This window comes from Labeo rohita, unplaced genomic scaffold (genome assembly GCF_022985175.1).
Source record: "Labeo rohita strain BAU-BD-2019 unplaced genomic scaffold, IGBB_LRoh.1.0 scaffold_100, whole genome shotgun sequence".
In the NCBI taxonomy this organism is placed as follows: domain Eukaryota; kingdom Metazoa; phylum Chordata; class Actinopteri; order Cypriniformes; family Cyprinidae; genus Labeo; species Labeo rohita.
Genome location: NW_026127120.1, coordinates 226,213 through 251,343, shown reverse-complemented (window position 1 = coordinate 251,343; position 25,131 = coordinate 226,213). Strand labels below are relative to the sequence as shown.

The window sequence follows — 25,131 nt, the reverse complement described above, 5'->3', positions numbered from 1 at the left end:
CTGATGTGTGGTATAATTAAAAAAAAAATGCTCTTCAGAATGACAAATGCAGCAAAGTGCTAAGTTTCAATATAAACTAAAAGTGCTTTGATAATTTCGGCTGCGGTGTGCTGAATTAAACAAAAGTGCGCGTGAACTTTGCATCATTCTTGATTTGGACAGTTAAACAAATAAATGGCAGTGCTGTGTCAAACAACGGGTTGGAGACGGGAGAGTGTTGTCATAAAAACCACTAGGAAAAAATAAAAACGTGCATAATATGCCCATTTACAGCTTTTTTCATTAGCACAACAAAAATGACTGCATGCTTAAGTTCCTCTTAAAGTACATCAGGACCTTTAAGCAGATGCTATTGAGATGAACAGATATGTTGAGACTGTAGGTGCCTTGTATACTCCGCAACAGTTACCTTCTCAAACGTGTAGTAGTGTTTCTCGCTGCTGCCCTTTAGGAGGCGCCGATCCTTTTCTAGCTTGTCTTCCACACTACACTTGACACTGTGTGGAGTTTCCATGGTAAGTGTTTGTAAAGGTGCTGATCAGTTTCCAAAATTGCACAATTTGCAGCACCAGCACTAAGCACAAAGTTTTCTCTGAGCATTATAGTATGTGCGATTCCTGAAAAGTACAGCTTTATTTTTAGCTCTGTGGATCTCTAGTGGTGCTCTGGGACATTTGTGTTTCCTCATATTTGAGATGAGCAGTATCATGGGCTCTTCTGAAGGTCACTGGTGCATGTCCTGTGTGATTAGGGTGTGGTGCCTTTCTGGTAGTTGTTACAGTATATTTTTAGATGATTGAAACTTGTGATCACTGTGAGGGAAAAAAATGTATGTGAAGTTCCTTCAGGTTCTCCTTTTGTGTTGTACCGGGGAAAAGATACAGGTTTACAACAAGATAAATAATGACAGAATTTTCATGTTCAGCTTCTCTGACCTCAGCTAGTAAATTGTGTTTTTAATTTCATCAAACAGTGCAAAAGCGTGTGTTTGAACGTTCTTTATTTTTAGTATCAAATCACATTTTAAAATCAGTTCATGCAGAAATCTGATCGTTCAGGCATCTTTCACATTAATGAAATGAATGCAAAACCACTGTTATGACTATGACGTATAGTATAGGACACATTAAAAGACAACGGAAAGTGATATTTTAATTATTCACGATTACATATCTCTATCAAGTAGTAAGTAATAGTAACAGGCTCCTGTTAAGATAAGGATAAGAGTATGATAGGAGCCTGATCTCAGATGAACTGATTACAGGATACAAAAAGAAAAAAACGTTATTTTTTAAGCTTCTCAGTTTGAACTTAATAATCCTTTATTACGTATCAAAACCAAAAAGATCATCGAGCTTCAAATAGAAAAGTAAATGAACTTAAATAACAGATTAAGTAGAGAGTTTGAGACACAGTAACAAATATACACAGACAGGTGGCTTTTTTTAACTTCTAAGCTCTTTTAAGTATCATGGTGTTTATATTTATTGGAAATGTTTCTATGTATATCCATGTTAGAGATCTCAGGACAGAGAAAAGGCCTTAATCCAGCTAATCTGTAATCTCCTCACCCACAAACCCGCTGTGCGTGTTCGGATCAGCAGCGGACGGCTGCGAGTCTACGCCGTCTGCTCTCGTATGCGCTGTGTTTGTCCTGTAAGAAAACATGAAAGAAACATAGTGAGAAAAACTCATGAAAGGAGTAAAAAACCAAATGGTGTTCTAAAGCTCTTTTTTATAAAAACAATGACGCTGATCTGTCAAAGCCTTTTCTGTCTACAGAAAGTCATTGAAGCTTGAAGGTTATTTGAATACTTTAAGATCTACAGTATAATTTATTAGCTTTTTATCTCTTCTGAATGTAGGTCGTCGGGGCAGGTGAATCACTAGATCTCACAGCTCAGGGCTCCATACAGGTGCACATATGCTAATCTACAGGGATTGTGCTGAGCCTCACTCTGATTAACTCTGCTGATAAGATTAACATGGAAAGGGGGGAGAAACCGGCTCCAGTTCTCCAGACTCACAACCCTTTATTTCAGACCTTTTCTGTCAAACGAGACTTACTGGCTCATATAAATATGTGAGCGATTCCCCTTTCATTTTAACCTTCCTCTTTTTCTTCTTTTTCTTGTTGTCTTAGAGAGTCTGTTGTTGTTGTTGTCATGCTATGTAAAACAGGTTCTTCCAGTTCTTCTAGGTTTCTGAAGGTTTTTCCCCTTGACTGACATCACATGTATATAAAGTTGATCAATGGTTTACATGAAATTATATATATTTTTAATTGTTTAAAGACCTTTGAAGATTGAGGTTGTCGGACAAATAAATGATCAATTCAGCAAATAGCCATCATGCTTTCATCATTGTCTGTGAACCAAATGTAAATATAAAACACCATCAGTTCAATACAGTATGACATTTTCAGTATATATATATATATATATATATATATACACGCACACATATTTTAAGCCACAAGAGCCTCTGGTGCTGAAAAATGATAAAAGACATCAATGTTCGGTAAATAGTGTTATTTACAAACATTAATCTTTTTAACTCTAGTAACTGTAGACTGTTTAGAGTTACCAGGCAATATGATAAATTGATATGTTAGAATATGTTTTGCAAATGCGAGATTGTCAGCACAAACACAGCTTATGCAAGCAGAATATAAAATCTGAATTAATGTTCACAGAAAAACAGAAATCATTGTAGAATAATTACAGTTATAAGAATAATTAAAAATTGTGTGTTTCCGTGATACATTTTGTTCTATCAATAGAACAAAAAAATAAAATTGTTTTCAAAGCACTGTAGGTACACTTATGTGGTTTACACACCTGCAGCATGGCAAATGCTTTAATTTCTTAAAAACTACAGGTATTTCTAATGACCCAAACTGACTGTGGTAGATAGTTACGGCAAATTCTTAGCATTGTAACTGGAGATGGGGTGATGAAATCAGTTGTATGGCCAGACTGTAGGAATTTTCACAATGACAAATATGTGATCCAGTTCAATGTGAAACCCCAAAGCTAAGGGAAGTAGATGAGTGTTTGTTTACTGAGTTGTAACTATAAACAAGTAGATGATATATTAACTATTTTTAAACTAAACAAAACCAGAGTTTTGTTGATGAAGGTGGGTCAGATTAAAAAAGACTGATTCATCTTTCACTGGTTTTGGATCAGGTGCATCTATTGTGTCTGTTTTATAGGTCACCTACATCACTAAATCTTTGAAATATTCAGACCTATATCATGTTGTACATTTGCTGTGATACTCACCCCTCACTGGACAAAGATGTGACGTCATTGTCCCGGCCCTGTTGTTGTTTGTCATTAGGCAATGACTGTGCCTGCTCACTGTGGGATGACCTTTGACCCGATGGGCTGTGTCCCATTAACGAATGTTGAAGTCGAGTAGTTGGCAGTCGTCCTCTGGCAGGTTCTCCCCATGGCCGAGGTAATGTAGATGTACATGAACGTGTCAGTGTTTGAGAAAGTGATTTGTTCTCCTGACAGAACATGGCGCGAGCTTCAAAAAATGATTGTGACCCAGAAGCAGGAAGGCTGTTATCTTCAGCTACTGCACATCTGTGCATACTAGAGATGGCAGATGTAGTTGGAGTCCACTTCCCACTAGGGGGACAGGTTGTGGATGGAGGACTTGGCACTGTGTGGTGCACAGTGGGACAGGAGGGTGGAAGCCGTGTTCTCGACACGGGTGGAGTTGTTGGAGGAAAACTTTTCACTTGCATAGTTGCGGTCTCGCCCTCATTGTGGATTTCACATTCTTGATAAGGTGTGGAACCACAAAAACCTGCATTAGCCGGGGCTGTTTTGGCATAAGACTGGTCAAGGGTGTGTGCTGCATCTCTTTCAGAATCAACCTCAGTCACTTTTTTGTATTCCTGTTTAATGCCCGTCAAAACATCTTGCCTCACAGGCTGAGTAGCTGGGAAGCTCATGGAGCCTCGCGGCATGCTTGTCCGGTTGGAGAGCACAGTCTCTCTTTGCGTGGAAGTGTAGAGTCGTTGCCCTCTGCACTGTAAATCCTGAGCCCCTTCTTCAGTGGGCAACCCTGAACTGTTTTCAAATGAGTTGTCCATGAGCATCTCTGGGGGTGGAGGTGGGAGGCTGTCTATATCCAATTGCTCAGGTCTGTCAGCCAGTCTGGGCTCAAGCGGCTGGATGCTACTCTTGATATTCCCACTGGTGGTAAGAGCTCCTCTGCTGTTCTGCAGCAGTGGGAGAGTGCATTTCTTGTTGCCCCTGACTCTTATTGGTTTTTGGTCTAAAGGGCTTTGCCTTGAATTGTCCTCCACCCCTTGGCTAAAAGTATTAATAAGCCTCTTGACAGCGTTTCGCCCAGGTGGTTCTGGAGTAAACGTTGGAGGAGAGCTAGGTGGTATTGCCCTAATAGGCCCTTTGCTGCCATACTGCAGGCCATAGGACCTGGCTGTGCACTGTCCTCCTGATGGACTTCTTCTAATCTTTGGCCAGACATGACCCCCATGTACAATTTCTTCTGGCAAATTATTTTTTCTCCTCCAGTGAGGTGTTTGCTTGTTCCTCAGGCTTCCTTGTTGCTGATTAGGATCTGATCCTTCTGCTTTGCTACACAAACACTCGGCGGATTGTGAGCGCTTTGGTCCCCTTAAGTGGCGGTACTTTAGTTTCACCTGAAAGGTATTGTCTGCGGTTTTGGGGCGTCTGGTTTTTCTTTTTAAGTTACTGTTCCTGACTTGATCTTGCTTTTGAAGACTACCTGGAACTGAAGGATGGGTAGTGTCTGGTTCAGAAGACGGACACATTGTTCCCTTCGTCTTGTCGGTCAACCTACCTTTTCCACTGACTTCATTCTCAAGTTCTGCATCCCCCTCGTCATCATCATTGTCATCATTGTCATCATCATCATCATCATTATCTGTAACCTCCTCATTAGCATTAAGGAACGGCTGATCTGGAGAGCAACTGGTGGTCAAGACCGATGTTATTCCAGTGTTTGCTCCTGATCCAGAGCTCCCTCTATTCCGACGGAGACGCTCCGAGCCATTCTGACACTCGTTGTCTGCACCTATGCCACTGTCTTCACTATGAAGTGCAGAATCTTCTGGACTTGGTTTCCTGAGAGCAGCAGCTTCCACATGGGACAGGACGAGCTTCAGTCGCTCCTCGGCCGCATGCTTAGCCAGCAGCTTCTCTCCCAGTAGCTGAGACAGGGACCCGTAGTAGTCAGCTAGTTCCTGTAAGGCTGAGTCACTCAGGCATTTCACAGAGTCTCCCACAGAGATCATTTTAGCTGTGGAGTGAAGAAGCATCTGCTGCAGCAGTTCAGAAGGAAGCTGGGAGAAGTTTTGTTCATTGCTGGGTTTGGTTGTTGTAGTTGGATAGTCTTTAAGCGAAGCAGGCCATGCCATGTTGTGTCCATGTTCCCTCAGCAGCTGCTCGCCCTCAGCGGCCATTTCTTCCAAAGCCTGGTTAATCTCTTCGTAGTGCAAGACGACTGAAGCTACTGTGGTCTGTACAGAGAGATGAGTCTGAGCAGCCTGGCTCAAGAGCCCTAAAAGAGACTCATATTTTGATATACTGGGATTTAGGTAAGCATAGGCTGCCTGGTGGGCTTTCAGTATGAACTCTGCTTTTGACTGCGCATAGGAATTTTTTCTCAGTCTGTGTTTTCTTTGCTTCCTCCTCTTTGCTTGCTTTTCTTTTGTCCTTATCTCCTCAGTTCCTTCTTTCTGGTTTTCCAAGAGACCCTCTTGTGCACTTTGTCCATCCTGAAAGCGAACCACATCTAGCGTCTTCTCAGTAGCGTCTTCTTTGACTGTCACAGTGACATCACAAGCTGCATCAACTAATGAGGATCTCTTACCTTGCACATATTTATTATTTTCTTGTATCTCTGTTGCCGCTAGCCCTTCTGAAGCTGTGTTTATCTCTGCTTTGATTAAAAGCTGTGCCCCATCAGAAAGAAGGTCTGCATTCTTCTTGTTTTCTGGTGATTCAGACAGTATAGCTTTTTTACTGAAGAGTTGACCTTTAGACGGAGAGCAGCCCATGCTGATGAGAAAAACCTATTCCTTTTGATCAGTTTTATCGACTGCAGGTTTAAAGTGTTGTGTCAGGAATCCTCAACTTGGTTCTTGTTTACGCACCATACCAGTTGTTCCCTGTTGTCCTTAAAATCCTTAACTGTCCCAGTCCACAATTCCTGTCTTCATTTGACTGTTTTCAGTCAAGACTTACCACTGCCAGTTGGTGTTTCATATGCCATAGAGAGCCCAAGACTGAGAAACAGGATTGAAACCTCCAGTCTTTCCCAAATGCACATATGGTCACTCTACTGGAATAAAGCGCATGCGTAAGACTATAAGCTCATCCTGCTAATAAGATACCCTGCTGATTACATTGTCTTCTTTTCTTTTTACTTCTGGTGTTATCATCAAAATGTTTTCTACAGTGTTTACAGTTGTAATCAAAAACATTGTTTAAGGGACTGTTTTAATTTTGTTTTTGTATTTTCAACAAACAGTAGTACAGGTTAAATTAGGTTCAGTGTGGCTTGGAGCTGGAGTGTTTCTAGATGTTTACTTCTGACTGAAATCCCCCTGGACCTCTGCCAGTAATGTCTGCAATCTGCTGGCAAAGGCAAGGATACAAAGAGGCCAGAATGATCCAACAGACACTGACAACAACATTAAAGTTCAAAGCTCAGATCAGTTTTTATTGTTTATTAAGTGTAAAGAAACAGTACAGGAATAGGTGTGTAATTTCTGTGCCATGGACCAGATAAAGCAACAGTGGTTTGAGTTGGCTTTATTATTTGTTTGCGATTACAAGCAATAAAGTAATTTACAAGTGTTCCAGACAATTTGTCATGGAATAAAAACTAATAACGATCAAAACAAAACAAACAGTAAACCTTAACACATGATGACATAAACACATAATACAGTTATTCACATAAAGAGAGGGAGAGAGAGAAGATATAATCTAAATAAGATTAAGTAAAAGCCAGTTTATACAAAAGGGCTTTTAAAAGTTTCTTAAAACCGGCTTCAGACTGAGCTGATTTCAAACTTCATGGAAGGTTGTTCCAAAGTCTGAATGCCAAAACAGTAAATGCTCAACTTCCCTTGGTTGCTACTTTAGACCTTGAAATGAACAACATTTTTTGATTTGACAATCATAAAGACCTTGATTATATGTGTGGAGACAATAATTCTGAAATATTGTGAGGGTCTAGCCTAACAAATCTTAAAAAATAATGTGTAAAATATTTTCAGCATTATCTATCTTGGGTAATATGGGTGCTACAAAGAGTTTGATATCAGGAAAATGTAGACTAACTAAGGCATGTGTACAATGTTTTACAAGCTCTAATGACATGTAAAAGCATTTCCAGGTCTTAAATATTTACACCCCCACCCCCCCTTTTTTATTTATTTAATATGCACTTTTAAGAACTAATTAGAATCAAAATCAATAGCTACATTTCTGAAACCCCTCTCACAGTTATCACCAGTGTAACAAGTATTGGTTTTACCATGTTTGCAATAACGTCTGAACACCTTACAATTAGTACACTAATTAAGAAATACAGATTCCCTGTTAAAGTATAAATATATGTATAAAAATGTACAAAAATGCAAAAGTAATCAAAGCACTCTTTTATCAGATTTAAATGAGTACAGTATTGGCATATTTACAGTGTATGCAAAATGGTTTATGTAATCGCTGTTCTGGCCAGCCCCTTTATCTTTATTGGGTAGTGCGTCTTTGACTCAACTTGGCATGTTGCGACACTGTTGGGACAACCTGCTTAAGATTGTGGCCCTCGAGTTCTCTGACAGTTCCCACAGGACTATGTAGCACTTTGGGAGAAAATGACAAAATATTATGCCATAGTTGGAGGCCAGGATGGCTGAAGCTTGAACAATGTGCCGCTGATCGGTCTGGTTTCTGTCAATATAAATGGGAATAAAGCAAAGCCAGACAAACAGATGAATCAACATACTGAAGATGATGACACCAGTGTCGTTGAAATCATTGGGGACTTTTCTACCCTTGAAAGCAAGAAAGAAACAAATGAAGGCCAGCAGAGCTATGTAACCGTGCATCACTGCAAAACCTACAATGGTGCCCTCGTCACAGACAATGTATTTTAACATGCCAGTTCTAGGCCACTTTAAATCTGGGAAAGGAGACTTGAAAACCAGCCAGAACAGTAGGATGATACCTTGACCACCGGTAAGCAAGACCAAATTGATGAGAGGCTTGTAGAGTTTTTTAAGCCTATGCTGATTGTGCGGATCAAAGGCCATGAAAGCCAGGAAAGTGCGGAAGGCTTTAACCAGTATGCATGAAACGCACAGAGTGAAACCGAGACCGTACACGGCCTGCTGTGCCCGACACAGATGCCAGTTTGGCTTGCCGATGAACATGATAACACTGACGAAGCTGACCGTCAACCCCAGTAACATGAAACAAGACATTGTATTGTCTGCCTTTTTGATTACTATTGTGTTTCGGTGCACACAGAAAATGATGAGTGAAGTCAACACTAGAACCAAGCCTATTGCTGTAGCCGCTAACAGAGCTATGGGATAACTGGCAGTCCATTCCAGATACTTCTCCTGGAACTTACTGCATTCGTGGTCCCCCTTATTAGACCACATGTCTTTGGGACAATCCAGGCATTTAGGCATATCTGAAAAAGAAAACATGCATACAGTCATCAGATTTGCCTAAACATGCTCAAAAACTCATGAAGCTTTGCACACACACACCAAAAGTAGTGAAAATTTACATTTGATATGGGTTTCAGAAGTGTGTGGCAAATGTGTCGATAGCGCCACCTCAACAAAGTGCCCCTCGAGCTATATTTCACATACATGTATGAAATTCAGTACACACATGTAACACACCCTCTCTCTCTCTTTCGGCTTGCTCCCTTTATCAGGGGTCACCACAGCGGAGTCATCCGCACAGCCGATTTGGCACGTTTTTCACACACATAACACACCAATACCTACAAAAAAAGTCCCCCGGTGTGAAACCCAACAGGAAGTCCGTTATTTTGAATTTTCTCTGCAAGTTTTGTGCTGTTTTCACCATTTTCAGGCATGGTATTTCAACACACTCTTCCTAGAGATTTAAACAGATCAACACCGAAATTGGACATTGTAATCTAAAGCCCTTTGTGACGTTAAATTGCGAACATGGAAGGGCATGTCTGACAAACTTCGATGTTTCGGCATGTAAAAGAAAGTTGTTATAATTCATATGTCCTGTCCTGAACACATGCCCATGACCATATTCAGTCATAGCCATAGCGCCACCTGCTGGCAACAGGAATTGGCATGTTTTACGTTCTAACAAACTCCTCATAAAGATTTAATGACAACAACATTTTGGTCAGTCTAATCTAAAGGCCTTTGCAATGTTAAATTGTGAAGATCTAGAGTTTTCGTTGAAGGGCGTGTCTGTGGCGGCCTGACAAACTCTGATGTTTCACCTTGGAAATAGAAGGTGTTGTAGCTCAGCCATACAATGTCCGATCTGCCCCAAACTTCACACGTTCGATAAGAGTCCTGGCTTGAACACATCTAAAGGCCAATATTCTGTTATAATCATAGCACCACCTGCTGGCAACAGGAAATGTCTAGTTTAACACTAACTTAAACATGCATTGTCCAACTTTAAAATATTTGGCAAGTCCTGGCCTGAAAACACCTAAAAGCCAATATCCAGTTGTCATAGTCATAGCGCCACCAGCTGGCAGCAGGAAGTTTGGCACATATAAATGACTTTAATGTGTTCCTTTTATATTTACCACTTTAAATGCATATTGCTCAACATTGGCTGTTTTCCTAAAGTCACCAGGTGGTGGTGAGCCCGGGTGCGTTTGCCCTTTTAATGCTGCTTGCATCTATTCATAATATTTAATAACTATACTCAATCATTTTTAAAATCAAGATTTTTCTGAAGGCAGTTCCAGTGGTGCTGTGCTCCGCTATTTATAGCGTATCCAAAATTATATGTGAAGGATAAAAGGCTATTAAAAATGGTGAAACCCTAATTAAATGGTGATTAGTTAGATGCTGTAAGATACACAGCTTACGTTACAAATTTAGATCAGTTTTAGCTTAAACTTAATTAGAGACATAAACAGACAGACAGTTGAACCATGGAAATGCAAGAAACAGCTGATCAGAGGACCTGTATGTCCCAGACAGATTGAGTGGTGAAACCATTTAAAGCCTTAAGATTAATCAATCAACCAGATCCCATGACAATTTATTAGTATTGTACAAGTTGGTGATTTCATATGAAATATTGACTCGTTGTCTCATTGTCATGGGACTTTATTGGAACAACTAGTAAAACTGAGATGAAAATTGGACAAAAGAGAGGTGATGTAGTCTCTTCTCTTATTTTCAAGTAACTGACTATTGACCAAAGTGTCTGCATGGCTACTTTTTTAATTTATGCAAGTGAAACAAAAGAAAGAAGCAACAACAGAACATGAATTATAATTTACCCTGTTCATCAGTATATTTTCCTTCAGGGCATTCCATGCAGCTGTAGCAACAGGAGATCTCAGACTGGTTCTTCACAGTACCAGGTCTGCAAGGATCTGAGCACTTGGACGTGGAGATCTGGAGGATAAAAGAGAGGTGTGCTTTAAATGGTAAAGGGTACACATTTTAACAGTGGACAGTGATTGTCAGCTGTTTTTTTTATTATTATTATTATTATTATTATTATTTTCTCTTTTTTATGGTGGTCGAAAGAATAGCAGGAATTGAAGACACAACTCACATTGTTATTTAACCACTGGAACTGACTGAAGATCTCTACTTTTTGATTTTTCAGAAGGAATTTTCCCACGACTTCAATAATGCGTTCGTCATTATTTTCCTTCCACATTATGAGGTCATAACCATCCGCAAAGTCACCGTTTTCATCAAAGAAATATGTTTTGCCATCAAGGGTGAAATTCACACTGCGCATACTTTCCAATAGCTGCAGAAAAAGTGCACGTTTTCATGAGTTTATTTGTTGTTCATGGTTTGAGGATGTTACATGCTTGTTACAAGAACTCTCCATTAACGCTAATGATAAAAATTAAGCCAGTTGTACAATTGTATAATTGTACTGTAACATAAAGTAAATTTTGATAGTAAAACACAGTTTTATTTACAATACAATTTACAATTCTAATATTTATGTGTTAAATTATTCACTTTCAAATGTTCAACCTTCTAGCTTTAAACATGTCAAATCCTCACTGTAAAGCATTGGGTTGAGAAATCTCACCTGCCAGGGTGGGAAGTTGGTGTCTCCAGAGCAGGCGGTCTCGTTGCATTTCAGAAGCGCTCTGAGCCCATGAGCAAACGCATATATGGCTGCTCTCTCTCTGTAGGCCTCTCTTAGGTCCACGGTGTGCAGCATGTCTTCTACAGCGCAGGTCGAGGGCGACAGAGAGCAGTTCAATCTCAACTGCTTGTACTCTTCTATAAAGTCATTTCTTGCTCCTGGCGTTGGCCTGAGGTTTTTCAAGTAGTCTTCGAACCCTGGTGTGATTCCCATGGAAAAGGAAAAGCCAAAGATTTTACCCACTTTGTTGATGTCTTTCATCTTCATTAAGTAGCGGTGCACGGACCAGGCATCGCTCGCTATCCAAATTTTATTCGTGTTGGTTTGGATCATCTCCTTGAAAAGCTTCTCCACCAGCTCCGGCTTCAGAATGAGCAGCATGACCTTGGCTTTAGAATTTCGTATAGTCTGAGCGACTTCTTTGATGTGCTTATCGATATCGACGTGGTCCAAGTAGTGTGGTAACACTTTCTCAAAGTCAGCGCATATTTTTCCCTCTGACTGTTGCATGAAGCTTTGGAAGGCCGCTCTACCGTAGTCGTCATCTCCGTACACGACACCAACCCAGTTCCAGGAGAAATGAGACATGAGCTTGACCAGAGCCAGAGCTTGGTAGATGTCGCTCGGAATCACACGCATGAAAGACGGATACCGCAGTTTGTCGCTCAGGACTGGAGAAGAGGAATAGCAGCTGACCTGTTGACAGATAAACCTCATGCCTTAGTTATCTGCAAACTGTGACCGGTTAACTGGCTAATGTTACAGAGAGTTTGACTGGTCTCAAAGCAATAGTTCACCCAATTCTGTTATCAGAAAGGCCCCTTTTCCATCAGCGTGAACCTAGTTCAGAGCTAGTGCTATTGCTGGTTCGGAGTTGGTTCGACTGGCAAGCCCTTTAAGAATCGGTCTGCATTGCCACAGGCCAGAGAGCCACCACAGAGCCAGGTCTTACGTCACTAAATATGTCTCATCTTTCCTAGAAATGCTAGCGTGGCAGCGTCAAACACAAACACACCAGGCTCGATGATGCCACACACCGACCGGTCCACGCAGCACCGACACATCCCAAGGCTCTGCAAAACCACATCTACATCCAATTAGATGTGCAATACAGCATTAGCCTTGTTGGTCACAGGTAAGCCCGCCCCCAGCCCCTAACGCAAGCGGTTCTTACTTCTAGACCAGCAATGTTTTGGTGCTACTTACGAACCCCTTTTCCTGGTTCCGAGCCGGTGCTTTGGATGTCGAAAGACAAAGAACCGATTTGAAACCAGGCTCTGGCTCCAAACCAGCACTCGAACTGCCTTGGTGTAAAAGAGTTAAAAGGGACTTCATACAGCTCTGGTCACACAATGAGTGTGTCAAGCTCCAAATATGACTTACGTGCTATATTCCACGTTTTCAAACTAACTTGTGACTAACTTGTGTTTATCAGCACACCTATAAAGCATCACATGAGCTCAAAATACATGGAATATAGCGTGCAAGTCAGGACTAATGTTTTAACGGGTGTGGTCAATGTGAACTTTTGTAGTGTGGGAAAGAGCTGCATGAAGTTTCTTAAAAATTTCTCCGGAGAAGGAATAAAGTCACACAGCTTTGGAATGGCATGAGTGCATGTAAAAGATGACATTATTTGGTGAATTATTCATGTAAACATTGACTTTAACCATTAACAAATTACCTGAGGAACCAGGTAGAGGCTGAGGAGCTTGGCCATAGCGATGGATAACTCTGAGTATTGTTCTCCCAGAAGAGCTTTTATCGGCGGACGAAAGTCTGTGTAGTCCATAAGGGCCGGCAGAGATCCATTAACAGCCAGTAAATGTTCCAAACAGTGCAGTGCTTTGGTGGGAGATGCACAGGGATCACAGACTTCATATCCCAGCTTAATCCCCGGAAGCAGTGTAGAGTTATTGATTTCTTCAATTGTGTAAATGGCACTCAGCGATTGCAAAAATGCAGTTAAAGCAAAACTGGTAAAATAGAAAAAAGAATTCTTAGTAAGGGTGACCAGATGTCCCCGTTTTCTGGGGACAGTCCCAGTTTGTGGTGTCCCTCCTGTCCCTGGAATTGTCCCCATTTTACGGCACATTCAAAGTATGATGGAAATATGAATACATTAAATATGCTCAGAGTGATATTATAGGGGTTCATATAATTTCTGTCATGACAACTTTATGAGGGTTTGGCATGGTAATGTACATGACAGTGTTAATGTGTTAATTCTTGGCGGAATAGATTTGCTACGCTGCTCTGGCAGAGCAAGAAACTTGCTACTGCCAATACATCCTTGAGAGCATGTAAGAAATACTGCTGCTGCACATATAATTTACATGAAATAACCCCCATACAGCATACATGAATCACCCCTTAGCAGATCTATACAGGTGGAGCTGGGGAAGGTGGAGGGTTGATCAGGTATGTCATGTGACAATGTCATTATGTCAGATTGAGTTACATGGCAGAATTTTGGATTTGTAAAAAACTGTACATTCCTTTGCTTTGTCGGAATGAGATGACGCTTGGTGACTTTTGGCACACAGCTATGTGAGTCCAGAAAATAACACGGACATGATTTAGATATGTTAAAGCTTTGAAATATATTCAACCTCAGCGGCCAAAAATGACAGAAAAAGGAAATTAATGGCAAATTAATGGCAAAAAAAAGAATGGAAAAAATAGCAAACTAAATTTCATAAATATTGCATAGAATCATAAAATATCCCCCAGATTCTACATAAATATATTCTACATCAAAAAATATATTAGATATGCAGATATGAATTATAATATACATAATAAATATACATTATAAATAAACAGCTATAATAAAGGCAAATGCTGGTAAAACACATTAATTATGAAACATTGCCTGTTTCCCAGGGATTCAGAATATTTTGTCCACTGAACTAGTAAATGTCCCTGGATTCCACTTCAGAAATCAGGTTAGTGCTAGGAAGAATCCAAATGATCCATGTTTTCTGCTGTACATATGAGGTTAGTAGCATTTAAAAACAAAAGAAAGCCTTGTGCATACTCACCCACTACAAACAAAAGGCTGCGGTTTAGTTCGTTTGTGAAGGTCAATTACTCTAGAATGTATTGAACTCATGATTGCGCAGTTAACGTCTCCGTCCAAGTACGCTCCGCTGAGAGAGCTGGGATTTTCACAGTGGACCCACAACATCATCAGCCCCAGCACACAGACCTGAAGACGGGACCTCATCATGGCGATTGTGTGGAGGCATAGTAGCGATGGTCTATTTATTGTAATCTGGTTCTGCTTTTTGGGTGACGTGACTCGGCAGGCTGGTTTTGGAGGTGACTGTGTCTGAACGTTACCTCTGATGTGCTTCTGGAGGATTTCCCATGGGCAGAAAAAAAAGAGAAGTGGAGAAATTCACCTGCTCAGTCACATTTTTGTTATCCGTGAAGGAATGTAAACTCATTCTGCTGGTTACAGTAAAACCTCTGTTTTCGTTTCATTGCAAATGATAAGGAATAGTGGCAAAACACAGAAATGACAGAAGCAGTGTTGTGAGCGGAGACTTCAGGATCGGGTGCTTTAGTGGGTCTGAAACATTCTCTGATAAATCCACTTTATTTACACTTGACATTGTCAGATGTTGCTTTCAGAAATTTGCTACAGCAAACAAAAACCAGTCATGATGAAGAAAGGATTAATTTCAATTTCAACCAGGGAATTTATAGTTTTTTTTTTGGGGTCACTTGAGACATTTTTGGCTTTTCCGCAGACCCTTTGATCCTTACTCTTCCTTTTTACCATTTAAAATGAAAACAATCCATCAAAAATACATACATCAATCTCAGGTCATTGTTCACATTGTTCTCAAGTCAGTTTGTTCGTCACTTAAATAAGAGATTCAGATCATAAGCTTTCATGTTACTAAGGACCTGTGGCACAATTATGACTAAACCTGAACTGAATTATAATATGCAAACGTTATTAAAAATCTGCTCATAATTCTGAAACTGAAAAAATGAATATATGCACAATAAAATAATATCACTGCATGTTTATTTCCTTCACCTGGAACGCTTTCCCAGAGAAACCAAATCATTTGATAAAGCTGGACATCAGGAAAAAGTTTGTCAAACATGGCAAGAATAAAGTTGGTAGCATGCTGTTCTGCATGACAGATTTACATTTTCGGAAACCTCAAGACCTTGTCTGAACTTTGAGTTCTTGTCATATTTTGCCAGCGGCCGTGTCCTCATCAGGGCCATTGACCTGTGAGATCGACATCCATGATGTGTTTGACTTCTTACTGGAGATGTATTTGACTGATCTTTTTTTAACACAGATCGTTTTTACTTCCTGACTGATATTCTAGTGACCTTAAAGCAAAGCAATCTTGGATTGTGTCCAGGAATGGGATTTAAATTTCTTCAGGTACTTTAAAAGCAGAACAAAAAGAGAATGCAGTGAAACTGGATACATACGATTCCTCAGTCAACAATAAAAACAAACCAGAGCAGGTGTACTGTGCGTGTGACATTTAATAGTTTTATCGTTGTTTTAAATCATGCCAGGAATGTGCCACAAGTATTTACTTTCATTCTATATGACAAGATCACTTTAGGTAGCTATTGTGAGACATAAACTATCTTTGTTCAAGTAAAATGAAACTGCTTGAGATGTAAAGCAGCATTCAGACACGAAGATAAACAGATAAACAGACATTCTGGTAAAATGATCCAAGTATGGCATAATGCAAACACTTCAGGGTGTGTTGAAGTGTCAGTATGCAGTATGTGAACTGAATGTTAAACATTTCAAGGTGGCAGCAGGCAATGCATGCTATTTACTACAGCAAATAGTAGATTGTGATTACTACTGTGTTTACTAAAAGAATTCACACAAATTGCCCTTGCAGAAAAAGTGCAGAGATTGTCTTGTCAACCTTGATGTGTTTACATGAGCAAACGGATCTTATTGGGATAAAGGAGGTCAGGCGGTGTAAAGGAGCCCTCTAGTGCTCACACTGAGGAAAAAACAGACATTAAAATGTGTTCATTAGTTCTGAAAGCAGGATTTGCTGTTTTATGCAATTGACTGAGCTACTACTAAACCCTTAAGCATACTGTTGTAAAAACAGGTCAAACAAGAGCATTAAAAGTTTTTGTTTTTATGTACCTGCTCAATAACTGAATTTAGTTCATTCTTAACTAAAGCATTTTATATACTGCATCTTAGAATCATGTACTGCAATTTATGAATGTTTAAAATAAACAACAATAATGTAAAACATCTGGATGGTTGACACCAAAGACAAGAAGAAATTTTGGTACGAGATGATCACACATGACTTTTCATTGAGCAGCAGTGCACATGTGTTGATTTCATGAGTGTATGGATGAACTCGAGTTGTCCTGTACGTGCTTTGTGTCTCGTGGCTTCCAGCAGATCAGATCATTTTGAGACAGCAGAAGTGAGACGAGCAAAAAGAAAAGTACAGCGAGCCTTCAGTGAGATTCCCCCACACAGAAGGAAAGTCCCAGTGCTATGAGCATCAGGACCTCCTTTATACGCCATCAATCATACAGATCTGTTCTTGTACCTGTCACACTTTGTATCTGTCCATCCATCATCATCAATCATCATCATATTTAAAATCTTGATCAGGATCATAACAAAACATTAAGTCAGTCTCTTCCCTGGAGGCAGCATTTACTGTGAAAATAAATAAATAAATAAAAGTCCCATTTGCACCACTTACACAATGAAAACTTCATACTTGAAGAGTTTGTGTGATGTAATGCTCCTGGTGTGTAAAACTATATTTAATAGCATTTTAATGTGATAATTATAAAAACAAAGAAAAAGGTACTGGTAATTTTCTGCAAGGACATTTTCTGTTAAAGGAAAAGTCCACTTCCAGAACAACAATTTACAGATAATGTGCTCACCCCCTTGTCATCCAAGATGTTCATATCTTTCTTTTGTCAGTCGTAAAGAAATTGTGTTTTTTGAGGAAAACTTCCTCAAAGTATAGCTTAAATGAGGCTTCAAACGATCACAAATGTGGTTGTATACGATCCCAGTCGAGGAAGAAGGGTCTTATCTAGCAAAACGATTGGTTATTTTCATTAAAAAAATACAATTTAAATACTTTTTAATCTCAAAGGCTCGTCTTGTCTTTCTCTCCCTGAACTCTGTGTATTCTGACTCAAGACAGTTAGGGTATGTCGAAAAACTGTCCAGGCAGGGTAAGACAAGACGAGCGTTTGACATTAAAAAGTATATATATTGTATTATTTTTATGAAAATAACCGATCGTTACACTAGATAAGACCCTTCTTCATCAGCTGGGATCGTTTACAACCACATTTGTGATCGTTTGAAGCTGCATTTAAACTGTATTTTGGAAGTTCAAACTCGGGGCACCATATCAGTCCATTATATGGAGAAAAATGCTGAAATGTTTTCCTCAAAAAACATAATTTATTTACGACAGAAGAAAGAAAGACATGAACATCTTTACATGACAAGGGGGTGAGTACATTATCTGTCAGTTTTTGTTCTGGAAGTGAACTACTCCTTTAAGTTAATGAACATTTCCGGTGTAATTCAAAATAAGAGTAAAAAGCCTGTGAACAATCAATATGAAAAACTCCTTTACATTAACATTAGATTGGGCCATGCTTTTATGGACCTTTCTTAGAGAATAAGATGAGAGTTTTACTTGTTGTTGATGTTTCATCACCAGGGTAAATGCAGTGGAGCAGAAGTGAGGGACTGCAGAACCGGTTCAGCTGGTCGACCGTCTCCTTTAGTCAGTGAGGACAATAATAGCGTATCTCTCCACACATCTCTGGCCTCATTCCTTCTCAACCTGTCGTGCAGGGATTTGTTGTGGGGGAAGCACCGCACTTCACTGGTTGAGCTGGTGCTGGCAGGAAAAGAGTCCAACAGTTTCACACAGAGCGCTGCAGCACATCCAGACTTGGCTCTCTCTGGAGGACAGGCCCAGTTAAAGACAGAGAAACATAGTCAAATTTTCCTGAATAGCATATATTTGCAGTCCAGATGTGACCCTGTCATGATCACCTCCACTGTAATGATGTCAGAGAAATGAAATGAAAGACTCTTGAGACACACAATGTTCACCATGTGATGGACAAATACACAATTGACAAGAATACCTTTTGTAACGTGCCCTTTGATCTTCTCTGATACTCTTATTGATAACCTTGGTTGTAATAAACATGCTATTTCACATCTGTTGTTTTGTGTGGACATAACAGAGTTACATTTAACGTTGATTGAATAACGTTTAAAATTTATCACGATTATGTCAGTCGTCTGAATTATCCTAAAATGACCTGGAAAATACTCTACCTGTAAGATGTGCATAACCATCATCAAATGTATAGGAGATGCTGGATACAAACACTCTCACCTGCAGACAATACAGGTCTCTGTTTGGATTGAGGTTGAGACCCATGACAACCATGAAGAACAGGCAAACGCCACACACAAAACACTCCGGCCAGGGACTTTCCTGCTGTGAGGCGACAGTGCTATTATACCACTGAGCTGCTTTATGATGATATCCTCTTATCAGAAATTATATCAAATTATAGAACCATGTTTCCCTCCGAGATTTCCCCACACGAGAGCGGATATGCTATGCTTGACCACACATGAATAACCTCACGAATTTTTGAAAAGCAGCCGTAAAGCAGTAGTGCTGCACACTTCAAATGAATCCAAAAGCTATTATATTGAATGGCTGCTGTTCTCAGATGATTAGGTGAAGCTGATTTACAGCTATCAGTAAAATAAACATGAACATTGTATAGAACTCAGTCTGGATAGTGTTATATTTAATACTGACAGGAATGAAAACAAGGCTGTGAGAGACTGGAGTACAATGTGTTCATACAACATGACAATTGTTCAGCTGATGAAACTGATGAAAATCTTTCTGGGCAAAAAAATAAAAAAGTTTTGAAAGTTGTGAGGAGCTTTATGCACTGTCATTGTAAATACTGTAAGTCAGCCCATCACAGCCTCATTTTCACCTATAACCTGATTAAGGTCCATTTGTATCAATACCAAACTAATGTTTGTAAAAAATGTTTCATGTGTCCAATCAGTCAAAATGATTTCATGATGGTATTTTTAATCCAGGGTAGTCTGCAGTAGTGTTTACATTTGTTTCCTCAAACCAGATGAAATGTACCAATATAGATGTCAAAATAATACCAAATAAACTTAAGTTGGAGACCTTACAGCAAATAGATGTCATTTATTTCTGTTGTAGAGCAGTGTTATGAAGATGTTTTGACTCGTGTAGAGGTGCACTGGCCCTAAATGTTGTCCTATAAGCAGACAAACACATTAAATAAATATACAACTAGTTATTCATCATCAAGTAATGATTTCGATTGGATGCGATAATCATATTCTGAAGACAGCTGTGTTCTCAGATCACTTCTGTTGTTTTATTATTCAGGAGTTTGAAATAAACATCTTTTTTTATATACAAAAATCACACACTGCTCTGACACACCTGAGGATGTAAATGACCGAACGATCGACCCCGATCACATGAACAGGCTCCGCTGGAGCTCCATCCGCCTCTAAATCACAGTAACAAACCGGACCCCTGACCAGGACAATCACAGACGGTTTGGATCATGATCATTGTTTTAATTGGTCCATTCCACTGCTCTCAGATCAGCACATGAGGTTCACGAGGTAAACAGCCACACAGCTCTCATAAATAAATCTCATGTGAGCTCGTACAGTAGAGTTTGCATATCTCAGATATAAAAGTTTCAATCAAGATGATTGATTTGAATTCATATACACGATGTACTTGAAACGAGGGTAAGACAACAAACAGGAAGACAATATTGCTCATGTAAGCTCATGACCATGATGCTTTTGTTGGTTCATTGTACACTTCATGCTACACACACACACACACACATGTTGGCATATGTGGTTTGAGGGGACTCTCCATATGCATTATATGTATATATATATGATTTTCTACTGTACAAACTGTATTTTCTATCCCCTTACCCTAAGCTCACCCCACACACAACACCACAGGCGTTTCAAAAAAACACTTTAGTATGTGTTTTAAGATATTTGGATTATGAGGACACAGTGAAATCCTTATAAACCATGTTCATGTTGTAATACCGATGTCGTTACACACATTTGTGTCTTCAGAAACCATATATGGCTACCAGAACACACGCACGCGGAAATCATGTCGCACGCGCGCACACACACAGTTCATGCCGAGACGAGCGCTAGCGGAACCGGTCTAGGCCACTTTGAGCTGTCCGCGTGTTTTGGGGGGTTTGGGCAGCGGTTTCAAGGAGGCCGGGATGGGAAGCTTGTCCAGGCTCTTGGGGAACTGCTCGGGCGGGAGCTGCGCCAGGATCCTTTGCATAGCGATGAGGAAGAGCGGCGCCGGATTCCGTCCGATGAGGTAGTTGAGCTTGTCCTCGCCGAGCACCTTGGACCAGCACTTGGGCTCCTTCTGCAGGGAGCTCTTCATCTTGAAGCGCATCTCCGGCATGAACATCAGCAGGTTGTCCAGGCACGACTTCTTGGCCCCGACGTTCGCCTTGGAGTCCCAGAGCTGCTGCAGAACGACGTCGAGCGGCGTCATGCCGTTGTGGTCCACGGCCTGCGGGGACGCGCCGTTGCCTAGCAACAGCATGACGGCGTCCGCGCGCAGCAACTCGCAGGCCAAGTGCAGCGGGGTCTTGCCGTCCTCCAGGTGGAAGCAGCCGCCGCGGTTCATGTAGGAGCGCAGGCCCGGCTGCCGATGCGCCACCTGCAGAATGTGGCCCAGGATGTCGCGCCTGTCGTAGCGCACGGCCATGGCGAGGTGCGGCGCGGAGGACGGGCAGCAGCAGAAGCGCTCCCCCGGCATGGCCAGCGCCTCGTCCGAGTAGTGGCTGAGCAGGTACTGCGCGTACGCCCGGTGGTCGTGCACGATCGCATAGAGCAGCGCCTCGGACGGGCTGTACGACCTCTGCTTGGCGTCCTCCTCCCAGTAGAACGTCTCCATGGTGCGCATGTCCTCGAGCATCCACACGGGCTTCAGGTCCCGCACCGCCTGGTAGAACAGGAACGAGATGAACTTGTGCTGCTTGTGCTCGTCGTCCATCTGGGCGCCGACGGGATTCAGGCGGAGAGCGTCATTCTGCGCGGAAAAGCGGACGGGACTCGGCGGAGCTCATCTTGGTTCGGCGTCATTCGGTCAGCGGCGATGCGTCTATCACTGACCCCCCTCTGCAGTGAGAGCGCGGTGCGCATGCGCGGACTCGGCCGGCTGTCCTCCTGCGCACAGCCTCATTTCTCTCGCCCAATTGCTCCTTTTGTCATGGCTGCGTTTGTTGCCAAGTGTTTTGTGGAAAGGAATTGATCCGCAAATTTCAACAAAGTAGGTTCATGCATGGCGACTTTTGGAAAATGGGCCCTTTTCCTGTTTATAAGGTTATAACTATTCGATTACTTAATCATTGCAAGTTTTATTCATAAATGCACATGCTCAAAGAAATGACCTTTTATTATAAAGAAAAATGTTGACATATATTCGAATTCCTTTAAAAAAAAAAAAAGCTTATAAAACACTGAAGTTCATTTCAGAATGTCGTGTATTCCAATCCTCTTAGAATAGTTTGTGTAAGGTCTTTATTCTTGTAAATGTTGTGTTTTTACCCTGTGCTAGCTTGGATGTTGATAACAGACATCAGGTTCTCTCAGTAAACTCTGGCAGCCACTTGTTCTCATACTGTGAGTTTCTGAATAAATGTTCCTTCACAAGGGTTTGCTAGTGACTCCATTTCTTGCCATTGCTGTAAAAATATTCCGTTTGATCTCAGTCTTTGATGCCTGAAGCAAAAGATCTTTTGAAAGTGATAGGAAATACCTGTTTCTTATCTTTTCATTTTTAAGAACAGGAACATTAGACAGATCTTCGTTGTACAATTGCACCATTTTAATGATGCTTTATTTAAAGATAAACAAATGTATTGTATTTATTATATCCTAAAATCGATTCCCTGGGCTCTGAGTATGAGCTTTATGTCTCCTGAATCTGCACACACAGAATGAGGTCCAGATCAGACTGGTCCACATTTTATGTTGTCCGGTTCTGGACAAGTGCCCACCACACACCCCGCATGGGTACCTGGGCTGGCCGTCTCACATAGGTTCACACTTCAGAGCTTCTTCAGCTGTTTCATGAGCTCATGCCTTTGTGTCAGACTGCACCAGCGTTCTCCTCTTACCTCTCATAAATAAAGCATTTTCACCCGCAAAATGCCACTGATGTTTTTCGTGCTTTCATCCTGTAAAAGTGTAACCGTGTTGTGTGCATAATGCAGAATTTTATTAAAATTTATTAGAACTGTATAGAATTTTAGAATTCTGAAATAGTTGTACAATTTATGTCAAAGACATTCTAACATTTATGTTCATAAAAGTCAGATTTTTCATTGAAGTATAAACCTTTTACTTGTGGTCTCAAGACTTTTAGACCCCACAGTATGTTAAACACAAAAAGGAAATGTAATTATCTGCCACATACAAATATGTTTTAATATGACCATCATTATTTTCCTAATCAACATTAGCCTTTATATGTAGACATTTGTCAAATGAACCTGATAGAATGTGGGCTTTTATATGTTTGGCAGAGCTCTCATTGTTCTCTCTGGTGGATGTGCGTGCATGTCCTGATTTTGCTGAGTTAGATGTGTTCCTGGGTCGACATATTTTGTTGACCCTGGAACAACATTTTAATCCAAAATTTTAATCTTGACCACATCCCTACACCTAAACCTAAACTTATCCATGAGTAATCCCTAAAATCAGAAGAAATGATAGATGAATGACACTGATATAGACCATTTCGCTAGATGTAAACAACACTGGTCCAGAAGCGCTTCCTGTTTTTTTGTTTTTTTTTTTTTTTATTGCACATATGCAAATACATCTTAAAGGTGCTAATGTAACATTTTCATCTAGTCAAATGTTATGTTGGTTGTACTTTTTTGTGATGTTTGTGTAAAGTAAAAAAAAAAAAGAGAAACAGGAAGTGTATCGGGACCAGTATGTTTACATCTAGCGAAATGGTCTATACAAGCACCAAACACTGATTGTAAGCCTAAACTTCATAAAAACTATAAACTGTTTTTTCAAATCTGATTGGTTAATCACAATGTTGTTCCAGGGTCAACAAAGATGTTGATCCAGGAACATGTCGTATTTCGTAAAATCAGGTTCTGCGGATGTGCACACATCTGAACTCAGCCCAGGTTTATTGCTGAATCTTAAACTCATTGTTTAGCATCTCTGACCTGTCCAGACCAGAAGCTGTGATTTTACAGTGCAACTTCACTTTGCATGTAACATTAAAAGCTACACGTTTGTACCTTTTAGATCCTAATATGTACACTTTAGGTACTGATATGGATGCTTTAGCTATAATCAGTTCTAGACTTGCTAGAGTTCTAAGCTTCGTTCATAGGCGACTATTGTAAGGGATGTAGGTGAGTCATAAATCTTGTGATTGCACTTCTCATCTGGGACTGTTCTTTGGCATGGTCACTTATTCCTAAACAACTCCTGCAAATACACCATTAGATAAAACACACAGTAGGCAATATGTTTTTGCTTTAAGGTTGAGCTGCAGCACATCACTGGAACAGAACAATGCATTCACACAGAGCACTGATACACACACTGCTATAGTTTCAGTGTTGGGAAGGTTACTTTGGAAATGTAATAGGTTACAGATTACAAGTTACTTGATTTAAAATGTAATAAGTAGTGTAACTTTTCCATTACTTTATTAAAGTAATGTAACTTTTTACCTTTAATTACTTTTCTAAATGTCTAATATTTTCAACTGTTAATCATTTAAAAACATTTAAACCAGGCAGAGTTAACCTTACAGTAGTGTTCAACACTGATTACTGTCAGACTTTCAAAATCCTTCATCACTTGAATTAAGATTACAATAAGTAAGGGATAACACACATCTTTATTTTGCGATAACAACTGGCTGAATGTACATTATCTCACTTATTACACAGCTGCTTGATAGATTATTTAGTTGTTCCGTGTCAAAATTATTAGACACAAAACATTGATCTGAGTTGAAATATTTGAATGCAAAGCTTCCATGAAGAAATCAGTTGCTAGCAAACGGCAAGTTTTTAGGGACATTTTAGGGACACAGTGCAGTCATACCAGTTTTCTTACACAACATTTCACCACATAAATAATTAAGTAGTAGTACTAGTTTGTGAGTTATCTTATAATCCATTACAATGTACCAAAAAAAAAAAAAAAATGGCAGCAGCTGCGTTTGTATGAAACAGTAGAGCAAGTCCACGATACCAGGATGACAGAATTAAGAAATTGTCCACATAACATTGAATTAAGCTTTAATATTTTATTAAATAACCAAACACAAAGCTTCCGCCAAGAAAAATTATCAAGCATATAGCACTGACTTAAGTTGCCCCAAAAGAGTCTGAGCTGTGTAATAATTTAATTTAAAGCACAGCCACCACAAATTCAGACTTTTTTTTTTTAACTTATATTTTTGGGCTTTTTATGCCTTTTATTGTGATAGAAGAGTAGAGAGATGACAGGAAAGAGCTGGGAGGAGAGAGGGGAGCGGGAGCGGCAAAGTACCTCGAGATGGGAATCGAACTCGGGTCACCGTGAGCG

The 25,131-nt window shown here is 40.3% G+C and overlaps 3 protein-coding genes across 3 annotated transcripts; all 3 read right to left on the bottom strand.

Moving 5' to 3' along the window:
• Positions 1-703: 703 nt before the first annotated feature.
• pcare2 (photoreceptor cilium actin regulator 2) lies at positions 704-6,318 on the bottom strand. The gene is made up of 2 exons (XM_051100421.1): positions 3,288-6,318; positions 704-1,654 (listed from the first exon to the last, which is right to left on the bottom strand). The coding sequence occupies exons 1-2, from the start codon at positions 6,062-6,064 to the stop codon at positions 1,552-1,554; spliced, it is 2,880 nt and encodes a 959-aa protein (XP_050956378.1). The 5' UTR covers positions 6,065-6,318; the 3' UTR covers positions 704-1,551.
• A 403-nt stretch (positions 6,319-6,721) lies between these two features.
• On the bottom strand, positions 6,722-14,724 carry LOC127157184 (G-protein coupled receptor family C group 6 member A). The gene is made up of 6 exons (XM_051100422.1): positions 14,432-14,724; positions 13,072-13,363; positions 11,328-12,083; positions 10,830-11,033; positions 10,549-10,666; positions 6,722-8,715 (listed from the first exon to the last, which is right to left on the bottom strand). Exons 1-6 carry the CDS (start codon positions 14,617-14,619, stop codon positions 7,790-7,792), a joined length of 2,484 nt encoding a protein of 827 aa, XP_050956379.1. The 5' UTR covers positions 14,620-14,724; the 3' UTR covers positions 6,722-7,789.
• A 5,062-nt stretch (positions 14,725-19,786) lies between these two features.
• On the bottom strand, positions 19,787-23,316 carry zgc:112001 (uncharacterized protein LOC550384 homolog). The gene has a single exon (XM_051100418.1). The coding sequence runs from the start codon at positions 21,551-21,553 to the stop codon at positions 20,699-20,701; it is 855 nt and encodes a 284-aa protein (XP_050956375.1). The 5' UTR covers positions 21,554-23,316; the 3' UTR covers positions 19,787-20,698.
• Between the last annotated feature and the right edge of the window lie 1,815 nt (positions 23,317-25,131).